Source organism: Terrapene carolina, unplaced genomic scaffold, assembly GCF_002925995.2.
Source record: "Terrapene carolina triunguis isolate 2854851 unplaced genomic scaffold, T_m_triunguis-2.0 Scaffold210, whole genome shotgun sequence".
In the NCBI taxonomy this organism is placed as follows: domain Eukaryota; kingdom Metazoa; phylum Chordata; order Testudines; family Emydidae; genus Terrapene; species Terrapene triunguis.
In genome coordinates this window covers 27,229,988-27,255,823 of record NW_020664561.1, presented here as the reverse complement: position 1 = coordinate 27,255,823, position 25,836 = coordinate 27,229,988, and the positions used below count along the sequence as shown (strand labels likewise).

Genomic DNA, 25,836 nt, shown 5'->3' with positions numbered 1-25,836 from the left:
GCTCAGCACCAGATTGATTGTTGGCCTCGTGTTATGCCTGCCACAGTTCCTTCGCTTTCACACGGCACTGCTGCTGATCCCTGTCATACCCCTTTGCCTGCATTCCTCGTGCAATCTTTTTATAGATGTCCATGTTTCCAAAGCTGGTCTGTAGCTTTGCTTGCACAGCCTCTTCTCCCCGCAGGCCCAGGAGATCCAATACCTCCTGTTTTCTCCAGGCAGGAGTCCACCCAGTGCATGGAGTTGGCATGCTCAGTTGGGCAGTTAGCAGCTCACCTTGGTTGTGTGTAAGTATTATTGCCCACTTTGGCAAGCAGGAAAAGGCATTTCAAAAACATATGGGAAATTTTAAAAGGTGGCCCATGGTAGTGGAATTTACAACTGTGACCAGAGTAGTCACTTTTGTAGGGAATGGGACATTGTGAAACAGCTGCTCAAGGACTATTAGGATTGACAAAAGTCACACAGTGTTTACACTCTGTGTTGCTGTAATGGGGCACTGAGGTCTGCCAGAGACACATCTGAGTTTAGACATATGCAGAAATAGGTTGATGCAAGGTGACTTACGTTGACCTAACTCTGTAGTGTAAACCAGGCCTAAGTGGCATTCAGCTGATGAAAAGTCTATCTACTACAGAATCCCCAAAACGAAAAACTAACCCTGCTCTGCATCAGACATACAAAGCTGGCCTGGAGAAGAGCTGTATTTACATTTAGTCCTACATTTGAGGCTTTATGCCACATGAAAGTGTCAGCAAATCACCAAATATAGTTTATTTACATACAGGAAGGATCATAATTTATGCCATGCTAACTTGCAAATAAACTGATGCAAAGTTTGATATTGATTGTTGCTTTGCATCATTCTTAGCTTACTCGTACTGCCAGTGTTCATCTTCTTTTAACATTGTAACATTAGTTACAAAACTGCGTTTGATTTGTCAAGGATTAACCACTGTCTTTGCTTTTTACGTGGTGAAATGATGCAATGAGGCTCACAGGAAACTGACTCATAACAGAAGGCTTTCACCAGTGTGTCCATTAGCACAGTCAGTTACCAAGTAGTCATCTGAGTTCATATCCATGGCAACCAATCAATATTTTGTGTGTGTAGTGGGGAAAGCTTTGCACATGAAATAGGAAGTCTCAGAAATTGTGATGTGGTTCTTAAAAGTTCACGTTTATAACAGTTTATTGACTTGTTTGCTTGAGTACTGATAATGTGTCTGCAGAAAATCACAAATATTAAAACATGCCCTGTATGAATTCTCTGGAGACTCAGTAAACCTAAAATTTGCATGTGGAACACTTGGAGTAAGAACCATTCAAGTCAAAGGTTTGTTTTTGTTTGTTTGTTTGTTTTGTTTTGTTTTTTAAACTATATATGCTAGGATAGGGCTTTTTTGGTTTGTTTGTTTTGATTATCTTGTTACTGGAGTGTAATGGAATGTTAGTGGTTCTCTGAAATGGATAGGTGTAATTATCCGTGTGAGGGAAATAAATGGTGCTTTTTGAAAATCCCTTATGGTAGGAATCCACATTTTTATAGCCTTTAAACCTTGTAAAATCATCAGTTTAATGATACATATGTGCAATAGATAGAGCATCTTTACTCCATCCTTTTATAACAAACAACTTAAAAGCCTGGCAACTAGAGCTGTCAATTAATCGCAGTTAACTCAAGCGATTAACTCGATTAAAAAAATTAATAATGATTAATCGCAGTTTTAATCACACTGTTACATTTAAATTGGTATTCTATTATTGTTTATAATATTTTTGGATGTTTTTCCACATTTTCAAATATTGATTTTGATTGCAACACAGAATACAAAGTGTATAGTACTCACTTTATATTTTTATTACAAATATTTGCACTGTAAAAAGATATAGTATTTTTAAATTCATCTCATGCAAGTACTGTATGTAGTGCAATCTCTTTATCGTGAAAGTGCAACTTACAAATGTAGAATTATTTTTTTAAATAACTTCCCTCAAAAACAAAATATAAAACTTTAGAGCCTACAAGTCCACTCAGTCCTCCTACTTGTTCAGCCAATCACTAAAACAAACAAGTTTGTTTACATTTACAGGAGATAGTGCTGCCCACTTCTTACTTACAATGTCACCTGAACGTGAGAAAAGGTGGTCGAATGACACTGTTGTAGCCAGCATTGCAAGGTATTTACATGCCAGATAAGCTAAACATTCCTATGCTCCTTCATGCTTCGACTTGTAGATTTATCTTTTTTACAGTGCAAATATTTATAATCAGCCCAGTACCTGATTGAAGAGGTCTGCATAAAATGGCAGGTTGCTATTCTCACGGAACTTGGCAAGCAGCATGACAGAGGCCTTTTCATGGCGAATATAGGGCAGTGCTATGTTGCTAAGTATCGATAGCCATGGCAAAAGAGGTGCCTGTAAAGTCACAGTAACAATACGGATAGTTTTGTTAAGCTCTATGTCGACCAGCCTCATGTGAGATGAGCGACACGAGACAGGAGCACAGTCGTCTGCTGTTGTATAGCAGAGGGCAAGAGCTGATGATCTAAGCGTCGGGCGCTTGCACCCCAGGTTGAACAGGCCAATTTTCTGAGCAGGTTGTTCTGAGTGCTGACTTCGACTGCTGTCGTCCTCAAATGGTTGTGATATTTTAATGACCTAGCCAATCACACCAATGTAAACTGGGTTTGGATCATGCTGCAGGCATGGACCATTGAGGAAAACATTTAACTCGCGGCTTGCGCTTGCATTATGCAGATGGAATACTGTAGAAATGCTTTTAGAAAAGCTCGGCTGCAGGCACCATTGACTACAATAGTCTGCCAGAAACTTCATATCTTCATTCAAGGCCTTGTCACTTTCTGAGAGACTGAGCTTGGTAGCTGCAGGAGATGTCATGGCATAGATAAACTTACGTGAGAGTGTAGCTGGCAGGTGGTTGATGTACACATTGAACAGTATGAGGGAGGCCGTTGGATCTGACACTTCCAAAAGCTACAGCAGTTGCCCATGTGTATTCTAAACCTCCTGTTTTAGAGAAAGAACTCTATTATTTCAACTGCCTAAAGCGGGGCAACTCGAGAGAGTTTAAATAAAAGCCCTCTGTGCCAAACTGTGTCAAACTGTGGTCAAATCTAAGAAGACGGCTTCTGTCTTTAGATTTTGTTGAAAACCATTTGATAAAGATGGTCAAGGCCAGGACTTGATCACAGGTGCTGCCTCCTTTCCTAGCCTGCTCAACCTGGAAGACATTGTTCAAATCCGGAGCGATTTGTTGGCAGATCAAATGCTCAAACACCTTGAAACACACTGACAGCAAGGATATTGGGTGGTAACTCGACATGTTGTAGGTATCCTTTCCCAGCTTAAGAATGGCAATAATCTTTGCTTGACACCAAGTGTGTGGTAACTTCTTCTCATTGATGTCCCATATGTAGAAGTTAGTAAGTCACTGTAACCTCAAGTTGCTTGAGGAATTCCAGCAAGATATTATCATAGCCTGCCCCTGTGCCTAGCTTGATAGAGTTAAGGGCCTTATCTAGCTCGTCGACCATGAATAGCTCTGGTTAACTTCTACCCATATTCTGATGTTGAAGTTGGCGCCATTCATCATATACTTTGCGTTTGAGTCGCTTCTCCAGTGGGACCTTTGCTACCCACAGAAGGTGGCTTACAACCTTGCTGGGCTTAACCAGAGGGCGATTTTGACCTGGAGGTTATTGAGCAGTGTCCAGCTGGCTGGAATAGGTGAAGTCAAGCTTCTCCGTAGAGTCCTGCCAGAGACTCAGTCAGGTGGTCAGTGATATCCAGGTCACCAGATAATTTGAATGTCCTGAGCAAGGCTTTGCATTCAGCATTCAGACAAGGAGTGTAAATTGGATGACAGTCCTGCAGTATAACTAAGCATGCAGCTTTATAAATGGCTCTTTGAAATCAATGGTAGGCTTCATTGACTAGGATACAACACAACGGAATGGTAACCACACTACATTCCAGTGCATCACAGAACTTTTCTCAGTCTGCCTTGCAGAAATTCCACCAATGCTTGATTGAGTTTCAAATGATGTGTAGCTGGAGCCATGGGCAGCTGGTGACCCAGCTGTTGGGGAAGACTAGCCCCTGGCCCCCAGCCTGTGTGCCAGGCAGCTGGGGGGCGAGGACCCCTGCGGAAGGCAGGCTGGCCAGCCCCAAGCAGCCTGGGCCAGCCAGGGCAGAGCATTGGGAACTGTAGGAGGGGGCCTGGCCTGGGGGCGGAGCATAGGCAGGGCCACGCTAGGCTGTGGGGGGAGGCACAGCCTCCCCCTGCCTACGATACCCGCCACCCATGGCTGGAGCCCAATATGAATAAGTGATGGTCTATGTTGGCTGTGACGAAAGTTATCAAGTACTATACGGTTCACTGGTTGTGAACGGCCGCCTAGCGAACTGACCCAGCAAAGGTCGGGCGAGTACTTTTTTTGACCATCTAGCAGAAAGAAATGTGCTGTGTTTTGCATTGTGAAGCAACACAAAGTTGTTGTTAGTCACTCAATCCATCAGCTGTTCAGCATCATTATCCAAATCAGCGTACCCCCTCCCCCCACTCAGAGTGGTGGCTATTAATCACCAAACAAAGATTGCACCTGTCTCTCTCTCCAACTGAAGTTAGTCCAATAAAAGATATTACCTGACCTACCTTGTCTATCTCATATCCTGGGACCAACACAGCTACAACAATACTGCAAATGAATTATTGGTGCTCACTTAAAACAGCCTGCCAAAGTTCTTGTTTTATCTAAATAGCTTTCACTTTTTGTAACTTGGGTATGTGAAAGAAAGAGAAGTAAACTTACCTAGAAGAGAAAAGTTTACTCCGACTATACAATTAAAAAGAAAAGAACACATTTAATTATTCATTTACTTATCTTAATAGTACATCAGTGTTTTTGTATTTGAATATATTTCTATTAAAATAAATGACTGTCTCATGCTACAATATTTATTTTGTGCTTTTCTTTGTGACTTCATCCATATGCTCATTACTATTTAGAGAGAAATGTGTAAATTCCCTTTAATGTCAATTAAAGAGTTCAGTATCAGAATGAACTGTTTATCTGTGCAGTTACATGATTCCATCATTTTCAGTACTTGTAAGCTACCTCTGGCTTTTAATAAATCGTTACTGCATATTTTGGAAAATAGCTCGCCAAAGATGACAGCACTATTAGATACATCCCGCACACCCTTCCACAAAGCCACCAAGGTTTGGGGAAGTAGAGATCAGGATGGGATAATTCATAAGGTCCTTATGTACAGGAACATCTAAGACTTCCCACAAGAAAACTGAAGAAAGGGATCCTGTATTTATATATGACTGCTGAATTCTCTCTTTAGTGCCAATATTGGGTCAAGTCTTGAAGCACTAGTTACCTTAGTACTGCACCTGCTGTAGGCAAAGGTGGGGCATTAAATACAATCATTAGGGCTTCAGAAAAGACCCTACAGAATAGCAGCATAAGAATTTCCCATCATTTGGGCATTACCTGTTAAAGTACTAATTAAAGAATATGAAAGGAGGAAAAGATGCAGTAAAAATGCTTAAGTGGATTCAAAATATGCTATCCCTTGAGCCCAGACAACTGTTCAGGTTATTCCAACAGTCTAGCCTAGCTAAACCAATGGGGATGTTGCTCCACAATCTGAAATATCCCAGAAAGTAAAAGCAGCTTAGTTAAGCATTTATTTTAATAGACTCAAACTTGGGCAATAACAGTACCCAACTTCACATCAAATATGAAAATTCAGATGGATTATTATTTTTGTTTATAATTTTATAGCTAAGGCCCTACTTGAATCGTGGGATGATTGTCCAAGAATTGCAGCTGAGTTTGCAGACAAGCCATGGAAAATCATGGAAAAGTAATAATGGACCTTATTATTTGCAATAATAAAGTCCATTATTACTTTTCTACAGTTTTCCACTGTCGACCACCCAGGGACTGAGAGTGGGGGGCTCACTGTCAGAATTGCAATGGAAGCCTAATATTGCAGAATCTGCAATATTGTGAATTAAGTAAGGCCTTATTTACAGCCTCTTTTGATGGCATGCAATACAATAGAACTTTCAGGTAGCTCCTTATCCTGTTCATCCTCTTAAAGAAAATCAGCATAAGCAAAACAGAACAAAAAGCTGTTTAACAAAATCTGGCCTGTGCTCTTCCTCTGTCTGCTCCTAATTTCCACACAAAACCATCAGGCAGCAAAGCCAAGTGTGCATGAGAATTTCTGGCATGTTTCCCTCAGCTGCTGTCTTTCTGGAAAGTTCCTTTCCCCAGTCATCTGTCTTCCCCCACAGGCAATGGCCACAGTTCCTTTTGTTTGTTTGTTTTCATTGTTTTTGTTCTGATTTGTGATTGTCAAAAAATTAGACTCAAAGCCCCTGAAGTGCCAGGACTGTAATACACAGACTGTTCTGGGAATGGCTGTGAAGTAGGGTGGCCAGATGTCCCAATTTTATAGGGACAGTCCTGATATTTGGGGCGGTGTCTTATATAGGCTCCTATTACCCTCCCACCCCCATCCCAATTTTTCACACTTGCTGTCTAGTCACCCTACTGTGAAGAAACTGGGACCAATTAGCAAGGCAAGCCTAAGCCACCTTGCCCCTAACCAGGGATAGAGGAGAAGCCCCAGATAGACAGCATCTTGTCAGACGTATGCATCTGCAGAAAGCCGCATATAATCCTTGTTGCCCCCAAAATCAAGCCAAACTGGGCAGGGAAGTAAGAGCCTGGCAGTGGCACCTGATGTATCAAAAAAGCAGTTTATTTCTCTCCTACTCCTACCTTTCTCACCCCTGACGTTCCTGAGCCCCAAAAAGCAGCCTGAGAATTCTAACGTGGGGGATATTCTTGCCTTTTGTAGCTTCTTGGAGGGGGGGAATAATTTCTATCTCATATCCAGCCACAGAAAGTAAACAACTTGCATAGATGCTAAGTTCTGTGCTGCTTCATGTATGTTGTCTCTCACCAGTGACAAGCCACTGATTCTTCCTATAGGGTTCCCCAAGGAGTGGGAGCAGGTGTTTGGGGAAGGTAGAAGTTCATTCTCTGCACCCCTCAGAAGTGGGAAGGTTTGTGGGGGAAGGCAAGCGAGCTGCAACTTGAAGAGGGGAGGGTGGTATTGCTGGGCAGACGGGAATTGGGAGGGACTCCTGAGAGGAAGCCTGGGGTTGTCATACAAGGTGGATGGCGGTATTTAGAGTTTCGTGGAGGAATTTGGGGAGCCTCTCCCCTTCTGCATATGATCTTAATAGCCTCCATATTGGCCATCTGCCCCTATCCTATTCAGCCACTCTCCCATCCACATCAGCCTCTGATACCATCCTGTCCACCTTCTACTGAGAAGAGCGCACTGAAGCATCCATCACCTCCTTGCTGTCAAGGAGTCCATGAAGGTTGTGAGTTGCCACGGAGACGAGAAAGCAGCCAGATAGGCCTGCAGTGGTCAGGAGTAATGGTAAAGAAAACCCTATTTAGTCCCTACTGGATGCATGAGATGGGGCCTGCAGACAGGAATGTCATTCCCAGTGCTTGACACTTGGCAGGTCTGCAACTGCTAGTGACCAGGCAAATACTCCTAAAGGATGAGCTAGAAAGACTGCATCCTTCCTATTCACTCGGGCTAGGTCTACACTACAGCGGGGTTCCGACCTAAGATACGCAACTTCAGCTACGTGAATACCGTAGCTGAAGTTGCGTATTTTAGGTCGGCTTACCTGGCGGTGAGGACGGGGGAAAGTCAACCGCTGCCGCCGACTCCGCTGCCGCCTCTTGCCGAGGTGGATTTCCGGAGTCGACGGCAGAGCGATCAGGGATCGATTTTACCGCGTCCTCACGAGACGCGGTAAGTCGATCCCCGATAGACCGATTGCTACCCGCCGGATCGGCAGGTAGTGAAGACATACCCTCAGACATGAAATCCCTGGTATTGTACCTAGAGGGAAAGCTCATGATTGTAATTCTCTGTTTTGGTAAGAACGAACTATATTTTCCCCTGTCCATGTCAGGAGTGATTCACACTGACAGGAGAGTGTAGGGAAGCTTCTACTTCCACTTCCTGTGCTGGATTTGTCTTGAGGTTAAATGGAGGATTTGGACAGAACTTCAACTATTTGCCATATTTCAAATAGTCTTTAAAAACAAAATCAAATAACACTTATGTATTTTTGCCTTTTTTTTTAAATGTCTAAGATTCTCAGGTGGTGCAGTGGGTGAATGCACTTGTCTTCTATCTCTGTAAGATAAGGATTGAAATTCTGCTCAGGTCTCATCAAAGCTCTATTTACTAACTTAGTTTTGCCAAATGAAAAGAGTCGTTTTTAGAGGCCACCAGTCATGTTGGAGCCCTCAATGGAATAGCAGGGATGTTACATATCAGGATTGATGAGTCTTGCACAAACTGTGTGGGGAAGCTTGTACAATTCCTCCTTGTGTTATGCCTAACTTAAGCTAGTTGGCTTTAGCTCTTCACTTTTAGGCACAGTAAATGAACTAATTTAAATAAAATCCTTTCCATTACTGCTGTCCTAACAGTTAGTCTAGTCATCTTTCTCCTTAGTGTCAAGTCTGTGTACCCTTGCATGGTTGAGATGCAGCTTATCTATTTCATTTTGCTTTTCTATGAAAATGAACTTAGTTGTCAATTTTTTTTTCCACCCAGCATGTTGCATTGTGGCTATCACAAGAGCTGTACTAAACACGGAAAGTACTAAACATGGTTAGACTTTTTTTTTTAAAAAAAGGGAAGAAAGTTTGTTTAATTTTTCACCACATACAGACATTTTTAACCAAGTTTTTGATAGTGATTCATGTTTGTGCCACTTCAACTCAATGTTTACTGTGGCAGAGCTCTGACCTTGTCCCTCTGGGTCCCGCACTTCTACGCGGTATATGCTAGCCTCAGTGGTTCACTACGACCCTCCACGTAGCCCTTCTCTCTCTCTAGGGCCAGGGTTACAGTCTACTGAGCCCTTTTCATCATAAGCCAGCAAGGAGGTTGGTGAGAGAACTCCCAGTCTCTGTTGTCCCTAGGGGCTTGTTTCAGAACAGTTTAGCCTCCTGACCTGACAGGGGCCTGACTTCCCCTTCTAGGAGATGTTCCTGTAGCGGTGGGTTGGGGGGGAACCCGGCCCCGCCCTCTACTCCGGGTTCCCGCCCAGGGATCCTAATGGTAGCAGCTGTTGGCAGCCAACCTTTCACTGCCAGAGTTGCTACATTTCCCTGGGCCACTTCCCCACAGCTCTCCTACTTCTCCCTTACCAATTACTTGAGCATGTCTTCATGTAACCAGCCCTTCAGCTGCACTTCCCCTCCTCTGCCTGACTGGAGTGAGTCCTTTTATAGTATCAGAGAGGCCTTAATTAGAGTCAGGTGGTCACATTAGCTTAATGGCCTCACCTGACTCTTTGCAGGTTAATTGGAGTCAGATGTTCTCATTAGCCTGGAGCAGCCCCTGCTCTGGTCAGTCAGGGAACAGAAAATTGTTAATCCAGTAGCCAGTATATCTGCCTTCTGCTACACCCAACTGACCTGGATCTATCACATTACTCAAATTTGTCCAGTGGTCTTTTGTGGTTTTGACTGCATATATTGTTTTTTAGATGTTTGTTTATAATGGCTGTCTTTCTTCTCCTCCCCTCCCCTCCTTTTTGCAGAGAGGTTGTGCAGGCAAACTCTGTTCACTGGAAAAAGAAGTTCTTATTTATGTGTAAAATGAGTGCCAGTGCCACTACAGGCATTCTGGATCCTTGCATCTGCAGAGTATCTGTACGGAAGGTAAAAACAGCATTTTTCCTCTTCTAGACCATAATTTTTTTTTCCACTGTAGCTCTGATCATTTACTACTGTCCTCTCTATTTTTATAGAGCTAACAAACATTATAAAATGAATTGTAGCTGTAGCCATGTAAAATACTCATTATTAGTCAACATAATTTTGTCATCTGATCATTTGCTTACTTAACTCTAATTCACATACAGTAACTCCTCACTTAAAGTAGTCTGTTAACGTTGTTACGTTGCTGATAAATTAGAGAACATACTCATTTAAAGTTGTGCAAGGCTCCCTTATAACGTCGTTTGGCAGCCGCCTGCTTTGTCCACTGCTTGTAGGAAGAACAGCCCGTTGCAGCTAGCTGGTGGGGGCTTGGAACCAGGGTGGACCGGCAGCCCCCCGCTCCCCTAAGTTCCCTGTGCGGCAGCCGCCCAGCGGGCTATCAATTGCCGGCAGTTCAGCTGTCCCTCCCCGCACTGCCATGTGCTGCTTCTGCCCTCTGCCTTGGAGCTGCTCCCCAGAGCCTCCTGCTTGCTGTGTGGGAGAGGTGGGGGGAAGAGGGGAGCTAATGTCAGGGTGTCCCCCTTCCCCCTTTCCCCCTTCTCCTGCACCCCGCTTACCCCATCTTCCATAGAGCAGGGGAGGACACACGACAGGCCTCAGGATGGAGGGAGCTTCCTGGCTGAAGCTGCCGTCTCAGCTTGCTGATCAACTTAAAAAGGTAGTGTACTTAGAGTGCGGTCAGCGTATTTAAAGGAGCAATGCGCATTTCTCTCACACACACCCACGATGTGTCTCTCTGTCTGCCATGCTGTCTTCCCTCCCTCCATTCGTGCTGGCTTGTAGAGTGCGAGGCTACATTAACAATGAGTAACCCTTGAGGGCTCAGCCAATTGATAGTTCATCATTTAGTGGTAAGGCATTCCCTGGGAAATATCCCACCCTCTGACTTCACCACCTCAGCCAAGCTTCACAATCATCATCGCTGTGTACCAGTATTAAGTTGTCTGTTTAAAACTTATTTTGTGTGTGTGTGTATAATATAAAAATGTCTTTTGTCTGGTGAAAAATTTCATAATTTATGTTGTAACATAACCAAGGTAGGTCAGTGCAGTTTCAGCATACTTACAGAAGGATAAAACTCTCAAGTTATAAAACTTGCCTTCAATTATATTAAGGTACTAAATGTAGCAGAAATTTTTAAGAGCCTGCAGATTGAATGTGTTCAGTTGTTCCTTTGTCAGTTGTAACAAGGTGACTGCATCTCTCTACTCTGCCACAAACAGATCTTCTCTATTGCTGTGGGAATTCAGAGTCTTTTGAAAAGATTAGAATGAGGAAACAGTAATGCCTTCACTTTTCAACAAGAACTCAAGGACGAGTAGCAGAAATATATTTAAACTGCTTATTCTTTCATCCAGTAACAGCTGGCTTCACTTTCTTCCTGGGAAAAGCCCAACTCTTCCTGGTCAGTGACTGATGCAGTGCATAAAAGTCAAGAGCAAGAAGCAGCAAGCTTAGGGTATGTCTACATTGGAGCTGGGAAATTGCCTCTCAGCTGGAGTAGACAGACTTGTGTTAGGAGGGCTCAAGGTACTGTGCTAAAAATAGCTGTGTGGACGTTGTGGCTCCAGTTAAGACACAGGCTAGCTTCCTGAGCTCAAGCCCAGTGGCTCAGGTGGGCTTGAGCGTGGGTGATTAGCCTGAGTCTCTGCCAGAATCACAGCGTCCACACAGCCATTTTTAGCATGCTAGCTCAAGTCCCACTACCACAAGTCTGTCTACCTGAGCTGGGAAACTCATTCACAGCTGTAGTGTAGACATACCGTTAGAGGCCCTGAACTTGTGCCATGTACTGGCTTGATTTTCCTGATCTCCAGAGGTGCATCTCCTGCACGCCTTACCCCTAGCAGCAGAAACAAACTGGTGCTGTAGCACTGAACAGCTGTCCGTCTATCCTGAAGTGACTTTGTGAAGGCAGCAGGGATTTTTTTTGTTTGTTTTGGGAACCTTCCAACTGCATGCATTAGAAAATAAATTGGAGTACTTTTGCATTTTTATTTAATTACCAGCTGGTTCCTCAACATTCAGGGGTAGGTGTTTTAAATTTATTTTTTGCAAAAATGCTTATTTCACAAACCAGGGTATGTAATTGGTCGGCCCCACAGTGATGGGGGTTATGCACACCCCTTCACCACTTGGATGGGGAGAAGTTAGGCTTCTGCAGTTTACTTCTCCCCTCCCCTCCTGGTGATCTTTCTTGGCTTCCTGATGGGGTCCCTGGGTAGGCCTGAGAAGAAGCTGGGAGAAGCACACAAGGTCTCTTCCTGTTACAATTAGCAATATAATAGACTAATACTATGGCAATATTATGTTCAGATATCTCTTAAAATATGTGTACATGTTGGGTTCCTTCAAAAAGGCAATATTTTAAATTTTTATGACTTGTTTAGTTACTAGTGTATGTTTCTTTTTGCAGGAGTTAAAAGGTGGAAAGGCATACGCAAAGGTAAATAGACATGATCTGTTCTATAAACTGATACTTCCTTCTTGCTCTCTTATGCTCTTTACTTATTTTAGCTTAATAATAGGCTAGAATACCTATCATTCTGATACCCAAAATGATCTTCCAGCTCATCTATTTTGTAGAAGTACTGATATTTGAGAGGTAGCTTGGACATACTTAAATCTCCCCCCACCTCTCTTGGAGTTCGCTTTTCTTTGCCTCTCAAGAATGATGGAAGTCTTTACTTCTATATTTTTTGTGTATATGGGATTTTCAATATTTAAAAAGCCTTCCTAGGGTTTTTTAGGTGTAAGTTGAAACTAAGAGTACAGCTGAGCAGCATTTGGCATTTAATCATATTAAACAGTATCAATTCTAACAATATTTACGAGGTTTTGTAGACCCGTTTTTTTCTTTTTTTCTAATGTAACTACTTCCTTCTTTTTTTTTTGAGTCCATCCCTTCTGCATGAAGCAGTCATTCTAATTCAAGTGTGATTAAAGGCTAATAATGAATACTAATTATTGTGCATACAGTAAGTGTCCCTGGATTATACTACGATATCTAACTCTTCATTCTCTCTTAATAGCTGGGCTTTGCAGACCTAAACCTTGCAGAGTTTGCTGGATCGGGAAATACCACTCGTCGCTGTTTATTGGAAGGTTATGATACCAAAAATACCAGACAGGATAATTCCATTCTCAAAGTAATTCATGTTTTTTTCCCATCATATTATCTGGGGTAAAAGTGCATTTCTATTAACTGCATAAGGGAAAAACAGGAACTAATATGTTGTGGAACTGAAAACCACAAACATGACAGCCAAGCATTTAACAAGGTTTAAAATATATTTGCTGTTGCTGAACATCCTCTCTGTCAATAATCACTCTTACTACAGGAAGACTGGACATGTAAGTAATATAATGTAGTGAAAATCTCAGCCTTATTTTTGAGAACCAAGTGAAATCCATACAAGCAACAAATTGGTGGATTATTTTTGCCGGTTTTGGAACTCTGATTAGTGAGCTATATTGGAGAACCATTTTTAAGTATTAAATTAATTTTAGTTTTGTATTCCAATAGGAATTGGCAATGCAAAGTAAATTCAATATAAGAAGACAATCGGAGTCTAGTGTAGACATAGTTTATATAAATTCTGTAACAGTTATATGTTCTTGTAACTATGCAGTTAGTTCTTTTCAGGGTAGTTTTTCTTTAGTTGGCTTGCCTAATTCTGTAAAGAACAAGCCAGCTTTAACATTCAGTCATGGATTGTGATGGGAGATGGAAATCCCCTTCCACTCACTCTCTAACCAGTGCCAAAGAATTTGTGGAAATATTTGAAATCTTGAACCCCTGAGAGTGATCTAGAACCACCATCCTTTTCTGTTCTAATCCATTTGGATCAGTAGAATTTGGGACAGATTTGTGTAATTTGATTAAATTGTGATGTTGGGGCACTGGGATTGATCAGTCACAAGGTAACTATACAGTTTAGGTCTTCAGTTTCTGCTTGTTTGGGGCAGTCCTAGGCTCCTCCAGAACATGTTTCTTTATTCCAGAAAACATTCATGAAAACGCTGCTGGTGGTGTCAACTTTTTGGTCAAATGAGTCCTGACTTGCCGTGTTTATGGATGTTTGATGACATTATTTGCCTTTATGGTTGCCTTCACCTGTGACCTTCCCAATGATGGTAGCACAACCAGTTTTTGTCTCTTGACAATTTAATAAGAAACTCTTAATAAATGATGATTCGGAGTAATGTGCCTGCTGCTGGTGTATGTGCAAATGGAATTCCTTGTACATTCACATTGTTGATCTAGGGGGACAGATGAGATCTCCTACAGTCCTTCTCTCTCTTGAACCCCCTACTGTTGATACTTATTTTTATTGTATTGTCTTGTGTCCTTTTATAGAATCCTAAGGTAGAAATGAGATAATGTAACTGATTTCAAACACTAGTTTGTAGCTTTTGGTTTGTTTAAAAGACTGCCATATAAGATTTATAGCAGTTTAACTCTCTTCTGTACCAGTATTATTTTGGACACAATTAGTTTTCTTTACAGAAGCATGTGGCCATCCTGTGTGTGTGTGTGTGTGTGTATACACACATATATTTTCAATTTAAATGCAAATTTGGTAATGAGTATTACTTATTGACACACCATATAACATCACAGATCAATTCCTTTGCTGCCTTATGGTGTTTTCTTTGTTTTGCTTATGTGTGTTGTTTTTCCTGATTTGTAGGTATTGATCAGCATGCAGCTAATGTCTGGAGACCCATGTTTTAAAACGTAAGTTTATGAACGCTATGGAGTCTGGAATTTCAGTTGTAATTTAGTGGCTCAACTCTTGTTTAAAGTTGTACGTGTCCAAATCTTTATCTTCAAAGTGACAATATTAAAGAAACATGAAAAATTTAAATGGTAGCTGAATACTGACTAACAGAATATAAATACTGGTAGTTGAGTGGCAGTTTTTTTCATTGCCTTGAAATACTTTATATTCTCTACTTGAATATATATCAAATTTTAAACTATAAAGGCTATAGAAATTCAGAAAAACACTTGGGGCAAATACTGTTCCCTGCACAAAGCCTTTGTAAACTTGGTTGGTGGAGAGGAACTCTATTGATGCCTACGTTTTTAGAAAAGCTATTACATCTTTCAGTAACTAAACCTCATAGGTTTATAAATGACTTCTTTAAAATTCAAAAGTCTGTGTGATCTGATTTCATATAAAAAAGATTTGTTACCAAGGCCATTGTGTAAGATAGCAAAAAATGTCATGCTTTCTTTGGGAAGGGAGGTGGTAGTGAGGAAAATACGCTGCTTTGTAACAAGGATCTGTGTTTGATTTGTAGCTAAGGGAATACAATAGCTCTACTTCATTGTGTGTTTACTTCTGCAGCTAACCACATAGCAGAAAATCATGTGCTGCACCTTAGGGAAAAATGTAGTTGTGAGTACGATAAATTTTGCCTTCTTTCCTTTTTATTCTGAGTCATACAAGCTTGGCGGGTGGCCTAATTGTAACAGTGCAATTGGGAAAATTCCTATTTCCAGCAAAGCCACAGTTTGCTAAACACAATTTAGATAACCTGGTCAGCAGGAATGGAGATACTATTCAGCGTTTACCACCATAAATCATATTTGTAGGACTCTGAAGGTTAGTTTTTTATTTTTAAAATGTGCTTTTTTGAGACCACTTTCATTAACATTAAATGGAAAAGCTTTTAAATATTAGACGCATCATTGTAAGACCTACCACTATTACCAGAACAGTACAAAACCTAATGCTACTTTTCTGGCTTGTAAAGATGTACAAAGCGCTTTCAATCTCTTAAAAATGACAAGCTATCTTCAATTCTAGTTCCAAATGGCTTTTTGAAATTTGTGGCAAGATTTTCTAGTTGCACTTAAAAGCTATTAATAAAGCTACGTTTTAGTCATGGGTATTTTTAGTAAAAGTCATGGACAGGTCACAGGCAATAAACGAAAAGTCATGGCCCCATGACCTGTCCATGACTTTTACTAAAAATACCTGTGACTAAATCTTACCCCCCAGAAAGGGGGTGCTCCTGAAGACTGCTGCTTGGGGTGGGGCAATGCTTCTGCTGGAGGGGCGGGCGACCCAGGGGCCCCCCTGCCGCTGGTCTGGGTGGGGAGCAGCCTGGGGCAGCGCCAGGGCAGTGGCTGGTGCGGCTGGCCCCGGGGCTTCCCAGCTGCTGCGGAGGTCCTGGGGTCAGCCGCACCAGAGCTGCAAAATTCACAGAGCTTACAGAAAGTCACGGAAGCCGTGACTTCCGTGACCTCCATGAATGATTCATAGCCTTAGCTATTAAACACTTTTGTCTTATTCAACCAGATCTGTCCGGCTTATGTTTAAACCATTCAAGTAATTTGAACTTTATTTGTACTGAGGTTTTTATTCAATCCAGGCTGCTGTTCAAATGAAATTACACCCTGTAAATGCAAGTTCTAGATATGACTTTTTTAGTTTAAATTTAACATGGTTTTGGGAAATTAATGTTTGATTACATGTATATCTCTCAGAATATTTTGTCAAAAAGTGGAAGTAACTGCAAATCAAAAGGAGTTACATGTTTAAAATCATGACCCTTGAGCCAGTTTAGCAATGTCCAAAATAAAGAGCTGCTGTTTAGGTATAGGCAGGAGAAACATTAATCCTTCAAAGTTCATATTAAGAAGTATCTCTCCTTCCCTCCCCTAATGGTATGCTGTCTGCTGCTTTCTTTTAACACTCAATGCAAAATTATACACTTGCCTTCATTTTAAAAAAACAGTATTTTGAACTGGTAAGACTTTTGGATGTCATGTTGTGACAATGCGGTTCTGGCGGAACCCAACTGAGAGTGCCAACTCAGGATAAATTGCTCAAACAGGGCAGTTACAGCCCAAGGCTGGGGTTTTTCCCACCTCTAAGGCAAACCAAACCAGCCAGACTAAGAGGACTTTGGTCTCACCCCACTGGCTAACCGCGAGTCTCACAAGCAATCTTCTTAGACACTCCAGTTTCCCAGGATCACCACCAGTGCCACTCGTTATGGGGACAAATGGTTATGAAAACCAAGACCCCAGTAAAAGAAAAAGGTTCTCCTGATCCCAAAGGACCAAGCCCCAGACCCAGGTCAATATACAAATCAGATCTTACCCACAAATCACGCTGTTGCCAATCCTTTAGAATCTAAAATCTAAAGGTTTATTCATAAAAGGAAAAAGATAGAGATGAGAGCTAGAATTGGTTAAATGGAATCAATTACATACAGTAATGGCAAAGTTCTTGGTTCAGGCTTGCAGCAGCGATAGAATAAACTGCAGGTTCAAATCAAGTCTCTGGGATGGGTCCTCAGTCCTTCGTTCAAAGCTTCAGCTTGTAGCAAAGTTCCTCCAGAGGTATGAAGCAGGATTGAAGACAAGATGGAGATGAGGAATCAGCCTTATATAGTCTTTTCCAGGTGTAAGAACACCTCTTTGTTCTTACTGTGGAAAATTACAGCAAAATGGAGTCTGGAGTCACATGGGCAAGTTCCTGCATACTTTGCTGAGTCTCAAGGCATATTTGCCTTCTCTCAATGGGTCCATTGTATAGCTGATGGTCCTTAATGGGCCATCAAGCAGGCTAGGCAGAGCTAACACCAGTTTGTCTGGGATGTCACCCAGCAGCATAGCATAAGTTTGAAATACAGACAGTATAGAGCCAATATTCATAACTTCAACTACAAAATTGATACACACATATAGACAGCCTAATCATAACCAGTAAACCATAACCTTGTCTTAGACACCCCATTTGACCCCCTTTATACAAGATTTGCGTGCCACTACAGGACCATGGTTGCAACAATGATCTATATGGTCCCAGATTATATCAATAACGTCACACATGTACACATTTGTAACTTCAAATTAGATGAACTAGATGTTAGGATGATTTATAAATCCTCTCTGAACTGAACTGAACTGAAATCCTAAATTGCCAGTTTTAGGCTCAACCACTGTTTACATGCCAAGCTATAAGTCCAGGATAATGGGCACTTTATAATTAATGGCGGAAGAGAAAGACAGATAGTCTTAACTAAACTAGTTAAGGATGGGGTGTGGTTCTGTTACATGATATGTTTCTATTAACAGTATATTGTGCTGAGCACAAACTCAAAATATTGTATGGAATTCTTCAGTTTATAGTGTTAGCTACTATTCTTTTAGTCCTTTCAAACAATATCCAATGGGACAAGATAGAAAAACCTTAGGTGACACTCAAAGATTAAAAACTAGTCTAGAATAAAGAGGCGAATAATAGTAATCTGAAAAATCTGATGTCTACCTTCTTATTCTGTCAGTGTGTCTCAGATGTCTTCTCCTTGAAGATTTCTAATTTTATTTTCCTACTTTCTGAGCCTTAATCTGGATCAAAGTCAGTCCCCTTGTGAATAAAGTAGGGCTGTCGATTAATCGCAATTAACTCACATGATTAACTCAAAAAAATTAACTGCAATTAAAAAAATTAATTGCGATTAATTGCACTGTTAAACAATAGAATACCAATTGAAATTTATTAAATATTTTTGGATGTTTTTCTACATTTTCAAATATATTGATTTCTATTACAACACAGAATACAAAGAGTACAGTGCTCACTTTATATTTTTATTACAAATATGTGCACTATAAAAATGATAAGAAATAGTATTTTTTCAATTCACCTCATACAAGTACTGTAGAGCAATCTCTTTATCATGAAAGTGTAACTTACAAATGTAGATTTGTTGTTACATAACTGCACTCAAAAACAAAACAATTTAAAACTTTAGCACCTACAAGTCCACTCAGTCCTACTTCTTGTTTGTTTACATTTACAGGAGATACTGCTGACTGCTTCTTATTTACAATGTCACCTGAAAGTGAGAACAGGCATTCGCGTGGCACTTTTGTAGCCAGCGTTGCAAGGTATTTACGTGCCAGATATGCTAAACATTCATGCTTCGGCCACCATTCTAGAGGACATGCTTCCATGTGACGATGCTCGTTTAAAAAAAAAAAAAAAAAAAGTGTTAATTAAATTTGTGACACAATTCTCTCCCAAGGAGTTTGTCTCCTGTTCTGTTTCACCCACATTCTGCCATATATTTCATGTTATAGCAGTCTCGGATGATGACCCAGCACACGTTCATTTTAAGAACACTTTCACAGCAGATTTGACAAAACACAAAGAAGGTACCGATGTGAGATTTCTTAGGATAGATACAGCACTCAACCCAAGGTTTAAGAATCTGAAGTGCCTTCCAAAATCTGAGAGGAATGATGTGTGGAGCGTGCTTTCAGATGTCTTAAAAGAGCAACACTCTGATGCGGAAACTACGGAACCCGAACCACCAAAAAAGAAAATTAACCTTCTGCTGGTGGCATCTGACACAGATGATGAAAATGAACATGCGTTGGTTCACTCTGCTTTGGATCGTTATCGAGCAGAACCCATCATCAGCATGGACACGTCTTCTGGAATGGTGGTTTAGGCATGAAGGGGCATATGAATCTTTAGCGCATCTGGCACGTAAATATCTTGTGACGCCAGCTACAACAGTGCCATGTGAACGCCTCTTCTCACTTTCAGGTGACATTGTAAACAAGACGTGGACAGCATTATCTCCTGCAAATCATAACCAAACTTGTTTGTCTGAGCAATTGGCTAAAGTAGGACTGAGTGGACTTGTAGGTTCTAAAGTTTTACATTGTTTTATTTTTGAATGCAGTTATTTTTTGTACATAATTCTACATTTGTAAGTTCAACTTTCATGATAAAGAGATTGCACTACAGTACTTGTATAAGATGAATTGAAATATACTATTTCATTTGTTTTTTACAGTGCAAATATTTGTAATAAAGTGAACATTGTACACTTTTTATTCTGTGTTGTAATTGAAATCAATATATTTGAAAATGTAGAAAACATCCAAAAATATTTAAATAAATGATATTCTATTATTGTTTAACAGTGCGATTAATTGCGCAATTATTTTAGTCGCTTGACAGCCCTAGTTTATTTGTTGTGTAAAATATAAAACAAATTTAATAAAAAATTAAGTATTAAAATAAAATTATACTGGGAGATATTCTGGACTGGATTCTAAAAGATGCAGCACAGTATTCTCAGCCTAATGTGATGTGTGGAGCTGATGTGGCTTTAAGGCTACCATTTGCACCCTCCAGATTCTGGGTTGCTCCAAGGTTCAAAGCAGACTCTGATGTAATGTAGACAGCAGTAAGGGGCTGTTTAAGTTATGGCAACCAGAATCTTTGCAGGGTTACATGCTGTGGCCATATCCCCTACACTAAGGCTTGAGAGGGTGACCTCGGAGTATGGCCCGCCTGCAATCTTCCTTGGTTCCTACAGTGCGGGAGTTCTCCCCGGTCAGATCCAGGGCTATTAGATCCCTTGTACACTGCTCTGGCCCCTTTTTTAACCTGGTATAAATGGGCCTGAGTGGAAGGATGAGGATTTCACCCACTACATAGTGGACAGGAGATGAAAATGTATTATCTTAGTTTGTTTAGCAGGGCAGAGTTTGTTTTATCTCTGTTTATTGCACACTCCTATATTTACTTATTGCCACATTTCTACATATGTCACTGGCACTGATTGCATTAACCTGATAGTACTCAGAGCAGTGATTCCCAAAGGGCTACTAAATTCTAGCCAGTTTTCTAATAAAATAATTTATTCCTTTTCTCTCTACATATAAAGTTGAAATCAACATTTAAATTGAGTTTTTTCTGTTTTGCCATAAAAAGTGTATCTGAGATTTATGGATAACTTTGTCTCCAGAAAAAAATTTAATCGGGCTCTCTATAGTAGTCCTTTAACAGGGCTTTAAAGTCTCTTTCTGTTGTATAATTGATGTTAGGGGCTTGCAATAAAAGCAAAAAGAATCTCTTGGTTATGTGTTAAAACTTGTATTTTACTTCACAATGTATTTTACTTCACAAAATTATTCAGTCTTGATCATCTTCCAAACTGATGATATAATTCTTTCCTGGAATACTAAACTTTCAAATCAAACCCAGCAAATATTGTAGCTGATCCAGATGTGGGGTTTTGTTTAGTTTTGTTTTGATTAGCTGGCTGTTTTCTTAGAAAATGGAAACTTTTTCAAATTCTCTAATCAAATGAAAATCAGCTACAGCTACTGCCTGTCTAACTCGCTCTGGGTGTGGAACTGGAAGCATTTCAGAGAATGTTACCTTGGAGGTCCTGGACTTTAATCTTTTGCCTAGCAGCCTAAATTTGGCCTCCACGATCTCTCTCTCCTACTTTTTGTCATTTTTACCTACGTGTACCACCACCACTGGCTCCTCCCTAGCACTGCACGTAAGCTTATCTAGATGCCTCGAGAGGTCCGCAACCTTCACACCCATCAGGCAGCTCACCATGTAGTTCTTTCGGTCATCACAAACCCAACTATCTATATTGTATTGCTAATAATCAAATCCCCCATTACTATTACCTATCTCTTCCTAATAACTCGGGTCCCCTCCACCAGAGGGGTATCCTCAGTGTGAGAGGACAGCAGGACATCTGGAAAGAGGTTCCCAACTATGGGATAGTTTCCTTCTGCTCCTGCTTGATGTTCTCCTTCCCTGAGACTTTCCTCCGCCTCAACAGCACAGAGGCTCTCGGACTCCATGATTTTGTGGTAGATACTCTTCTGTAGCGAAACCAGTTTGTGTTCAATAAACTGTATCTCCTTGAGTATAGTTAAAATTGGCATGTTGGTTGAATATTTCGTATGGGATAGCTCAGTTATTACATTTTCATATTTTGAACTGTTTCTGGTTGTATGTATCTTTATGCCCATTACTTGTGGGGGAGAGGATGTGTGTAAGCAAACCTATTGCTTAGGTATGCATTTGACCTAAAAAAAAATCATAGAGAAGGATTAAGATTTAATAGGAAATATGCCTGCTACACCTTGTCATTGTCCATAGACCCCATGTACGTGGGTGAGGCCATTGAGGCAGTTGTTAAATTATTATTGCTGTGGCAGGCCATGAAAAGCATTTCCAGCTGGAAATAAACCAAACAACTCAACTCTGCTATTGTTTGATTAGCCAGCTATCATGTAATCATAAGCTTAGTACTGTGGTATTAAATGTCACTCATTCCACATTGGCTCTCTTGAAGTAAAACAAATTAATAATGTCTTGTAATAAAATACATGTATATTTTAAGTCAGAATTGGAGTCAAGTGTCTCGCTTTATATCCCTGCAAACAAATTTACATTCTAGTAATGTAAATGTTATGGAAAGGGGACACTGGACACTTGGTTATTCTTACTGAACCTGTGTGTTCTGCCAAGGATAGAAACATTTGTATACACTCAAAATGCCTATCCTGGGCTCGGAGTACTTTAATTAAAAACTAAATCCAAACCAAACACCTCCCCTTCCAATTAAAAAAAATAACCAACAATCAGTCAACAAGATGTATCTGTATCTTTCCATGGATCCTCCAAGAGTTTCAGTCCTCCCAGAAGGCTGAGAAAATGGATGAACTTTGCAAGGAACCCTGAATTTGAACAGTTTTGGACAAAGGGAACTGGGGGACTGTGTTCCTAAATTTATTGATACTACAATCTTATTAAGCCCCAGTGAAGTCCAATGTGAATTGAACCTATAACCCCCACCACCACCCAAATCACAATGATGCTTCCAAAAAGACACAAGCACAGATAAAAGCAAACCCTGATCTCTGTGCATTTGCTTACAGGCCTCCTTCCACAGGAATGTCCATCTCAATTGCTGGAGAATTGGAATCTTTACATGAAGACAGGAAAGGTGGAGAGAACTTGAAAGTGGTACGTCTGGGTGTATCAGGTATGAAATAATGCTATTGGTTTTATTATTGTTTGAGACCTAAGTAGCAGCAAATACATTCATGAAATATTTTGAATGTTAAACAGACATGGACATTTTATCCCAAATCCCCTTTCTACTCTGTTTGTTGAGCAATATTGCTCTTGGTACCACTATGTAAATGCAGAGTAATTCCTTTGATGTGCTGGATTTACACTCGTGTAATGGAGCAGTATTTCTATTAAAAGTGGGAAAGAAAGGGAAATCGGATCAATTGCCTGTGTCCCTTTTTAAAATTCAAAATATTTTATGAGCGTATTTTCTGCTACTTAAGCAAATCTCAATGGCATTGAGAATTTAAAAAGCAGAATCTGGCCCTTAATATTTAATTTATGAATGATCGTGCTTTCATGGGTGTATTGGCCCTTAAAATTAGCTAACTCTTTTGTGATTTGGTGTGTTATGGATAGATATTGAATAAGGTTTTTAATGGTACAAGTTTAAGAATCACTTAGCATTTGTCATACTGAAAGCTGACAAACTATAGAAATCAGTTCACTTACTATTAAAATGCTCAAGTATCAGAGGGGTAGCCGTGTTAGTCTGGATCTGTAAAAAATACCCAATTCGTCAGATGCATGTAGTGGAAATTTCCAGAGGCAGGTATAAATATGCAGGCAAGAATCAGTCTAGAGATAATGCTGAAACTCTAGGGTGAGCCTCAATATATTTTACTAGTGCACATCAATATTAGACAGAGATTAGGACAGGAAATGGTATTCTGTCAACTGAAACTACAGAGAATTTTATAAAAGTATCTGCTTGAAAAGTGGCCAGCACATCTGCATTGGCACTTTCCCCGGAAAAGCAGTGTTATCAGCTCTTCACTCAAGGCCCAGCTTCCTCTGGTCATTAATGTACTTCAGCCAAAAGCTGTCCAATTGTGTACCCTCTGATACGCTCTCCTTTGAATCAATAATTATTTATAGTCCAGGTGAGTGTCATGTACTTGAACGCTGACAACATTTCTTGCAGCACCTGGATTTTCCTTAGAGGTTTCTTATCTAACTAGTATCAAGTCCCATTCTGCTTATCTTGTGAGGTCTGACATCTGTCTGATAATAGCTGTAGGCCAAAAACTGAGTGCTGGATTCAACAATATTTTCTGACTGTCGTTTATTGTAGATCTCTCAGCAAAGAGTGCATCAGTCCCAGATGAACTTGGTGCATGTGGACATTCCAGAACATCAAGCTATGCAAGCCAGCAATCAAAATTGTCAGGTAGAAGTTGATGTTGAATTCCTTTGAGTTAGTTTTATTAGCTTTGGTATTTCAGAAGCTTCACAAAGCATTTTGATATAAATAGGCTGCTTGTGGGTAAAAAAACATTCTACCTAGTTAGGGCTTTTGAATTGTGAACCCTTTTAAAACCAAACTACCAACAGTTGTGGAACTACCTGATTTTGTGTTGGTTTGTTTTTTTTAATTAAGAAAAATCCCACCTACTGGTTTTTGCGGGACTTACTTTTTTGGAAAAGGGAGAGGTGTTTTTTTGTTTTTTTTTTAACTTTGCCACTCGGTAATGTTTACATGGACATAGTGTATATGAAAGCTTTTATTAACAAATAACTGATGTTAGAACCTGTTTCTAATTTGTGACTAAAAGGTTCAGGTGTTCTAAAAAGTAAAAGGGAAATGATGATGAAAACACCAGGGTTGTTATGTCGATTAGGAAATGAGAATTAAATGGGTGGAGTTACTGGTGATTGGAGACAGGGTCATGGCTAATGCATGCAATCAGTTGAAAAGGGGACTAGGTAGTTATAAAATCAACCCCTTGAGTTTTCTAGACTCTAGCACTATCCGGAAGGTTGGCAGAGCATCTAATAACATGGTTCTGCAGAAAGCTGGCTAGCTCACCTTATTTCTCATTCTTCAAAGTGTTGAATACACTAGATGATAAATTCTCCTTCTAACTGTAGTAGACATTAAATTGCTGATCATACCACAAATGAAAGACTAGTGATTACCAGCCATCATTGTATGACTTTATCTGATTCCACCTGCCTTGAAAGAAGTGATAGGGAAGGAGCAACTGAATAAAATCAAGTAATGGAAGCTAGTAATTCTTCTAAAGTAAAATGAAAACATTTTCAAGAGTTGGTAAATGAGCAAGATAGAAAGGATTCATGCTCATCCCAAAAGGTTAAAAACTAGATTACTCTGAGTCAAGATCAAATGTGTAAGTTCAATGAAATTGTCTGATGTGGTGGAGCAGAACAATGAGGAGACAAACCTGCAATAGAAATTTTTTTGCAATGTCCCTTATGTTCCTTTTCCAGCAGCTCGTCAACATCAGATGCTGCGCCTGAAATTATTTGTCTTCACAATTCACAAACTGGCAAAAATCAATCCGTGATAATGCCATAAAATACTGAAAGGGAAAGACTTGAACTTTATCAAGTTTTATCCTTCTTTTACATGAACAAAATTACCAAAGCATGTTTGCTCTGGATATATGTCTCTAGATGCAGGAAGTGAAGAAATAGAAGAAAAAATTTTAAAGGAAGACCTGAAAAAATCCAACACTGACCATAAAGGCAAAATTAGTCAGTCAGATATGAAAAAGATCTGATAATCGCTACAGTCATCCACACGGAAAAATGCATTCCTACTTAATACACTTCTTTCTTAATCTGAAAAGAAAACTCCAGAATGTGTTCAAGCTGATGAAGATACCATCCAAGAAGGCAGAGAGAAGAATGATGAAGACTCCGAAGGAAAATATACTAAGTGAATTGGATAGAGTGTGAGAGTGTATGTAGCTTCTTAAAACATGTGTAGGCTCTCGTCAGGAGTAAAAACAAACCAAATAGTGGGGAAAAGCACAGCCCTGGTCGTTAATAATGTAACTAATGTGGCTCTCTTCTCTATTTTCCAATAGGGTATAGCACATGTCACTCCAGATCATCCAGTTTTTCTGATCTCTGCCATAGGAGAAACACCTCAGTGGGAAGTACATCTACAGGAATTGGAAGTATTCTAGAGCCATGTGAAGAGACTGAACCAAAAGTAACTGATGATAATTTTGATACTCCTGTTAAAGATATATCTTCAGAAAAACTCAGCAGGT

At 40.3% G+C, this 25,836-nt stretch overlaps 1 protein-coding gene across 3 annotated transcripts in view; it reads left to right on the top strand.

Annotated features, from left to right (window-relative positions):
- LOC112115847 (protein FAM102B) overlaps positions 1-25,836 on the top strand; it is a 45,079-nt gene that overhangs the window by 15,210 nt on the left and 4,033 nt on the right. For 2 of the 3 annotated variants that reach the window (XM_024213043.2, XM_024213042.2), the window contains exons 2-8: positions 9,701-9,821; positions 12,298-12,327; positions 12,914-13,030; positions 14,576-14,622; positions 22,618-22,724; positions 23,889-23,984; positions 25,648-25,834. In XM_024213043.2, coding sequence (XP_024068811.1) covers positions 9,701-9,821; positions 12,298-12,327; positions 12,914-13,030; positions 14,576-14,622; positions 22,618-22,724; positions 23,889-23,984; positions 25,648-25,834 — 705 coding nt within the window. Of the gene's footprint in view, positions 1-218; positions 288-9,700; positions 9,822-12,297; positions 12,328-12,913; positions 13,031-14,575; positions 14,623-22,617; positions 22,725-23,888; positions 23,985-25,647; positions 25,835-25,836 lie in introns of all 3 variants that reach the window. The other variant, XM_024213044.3, reaches the window with a different exon arrangement.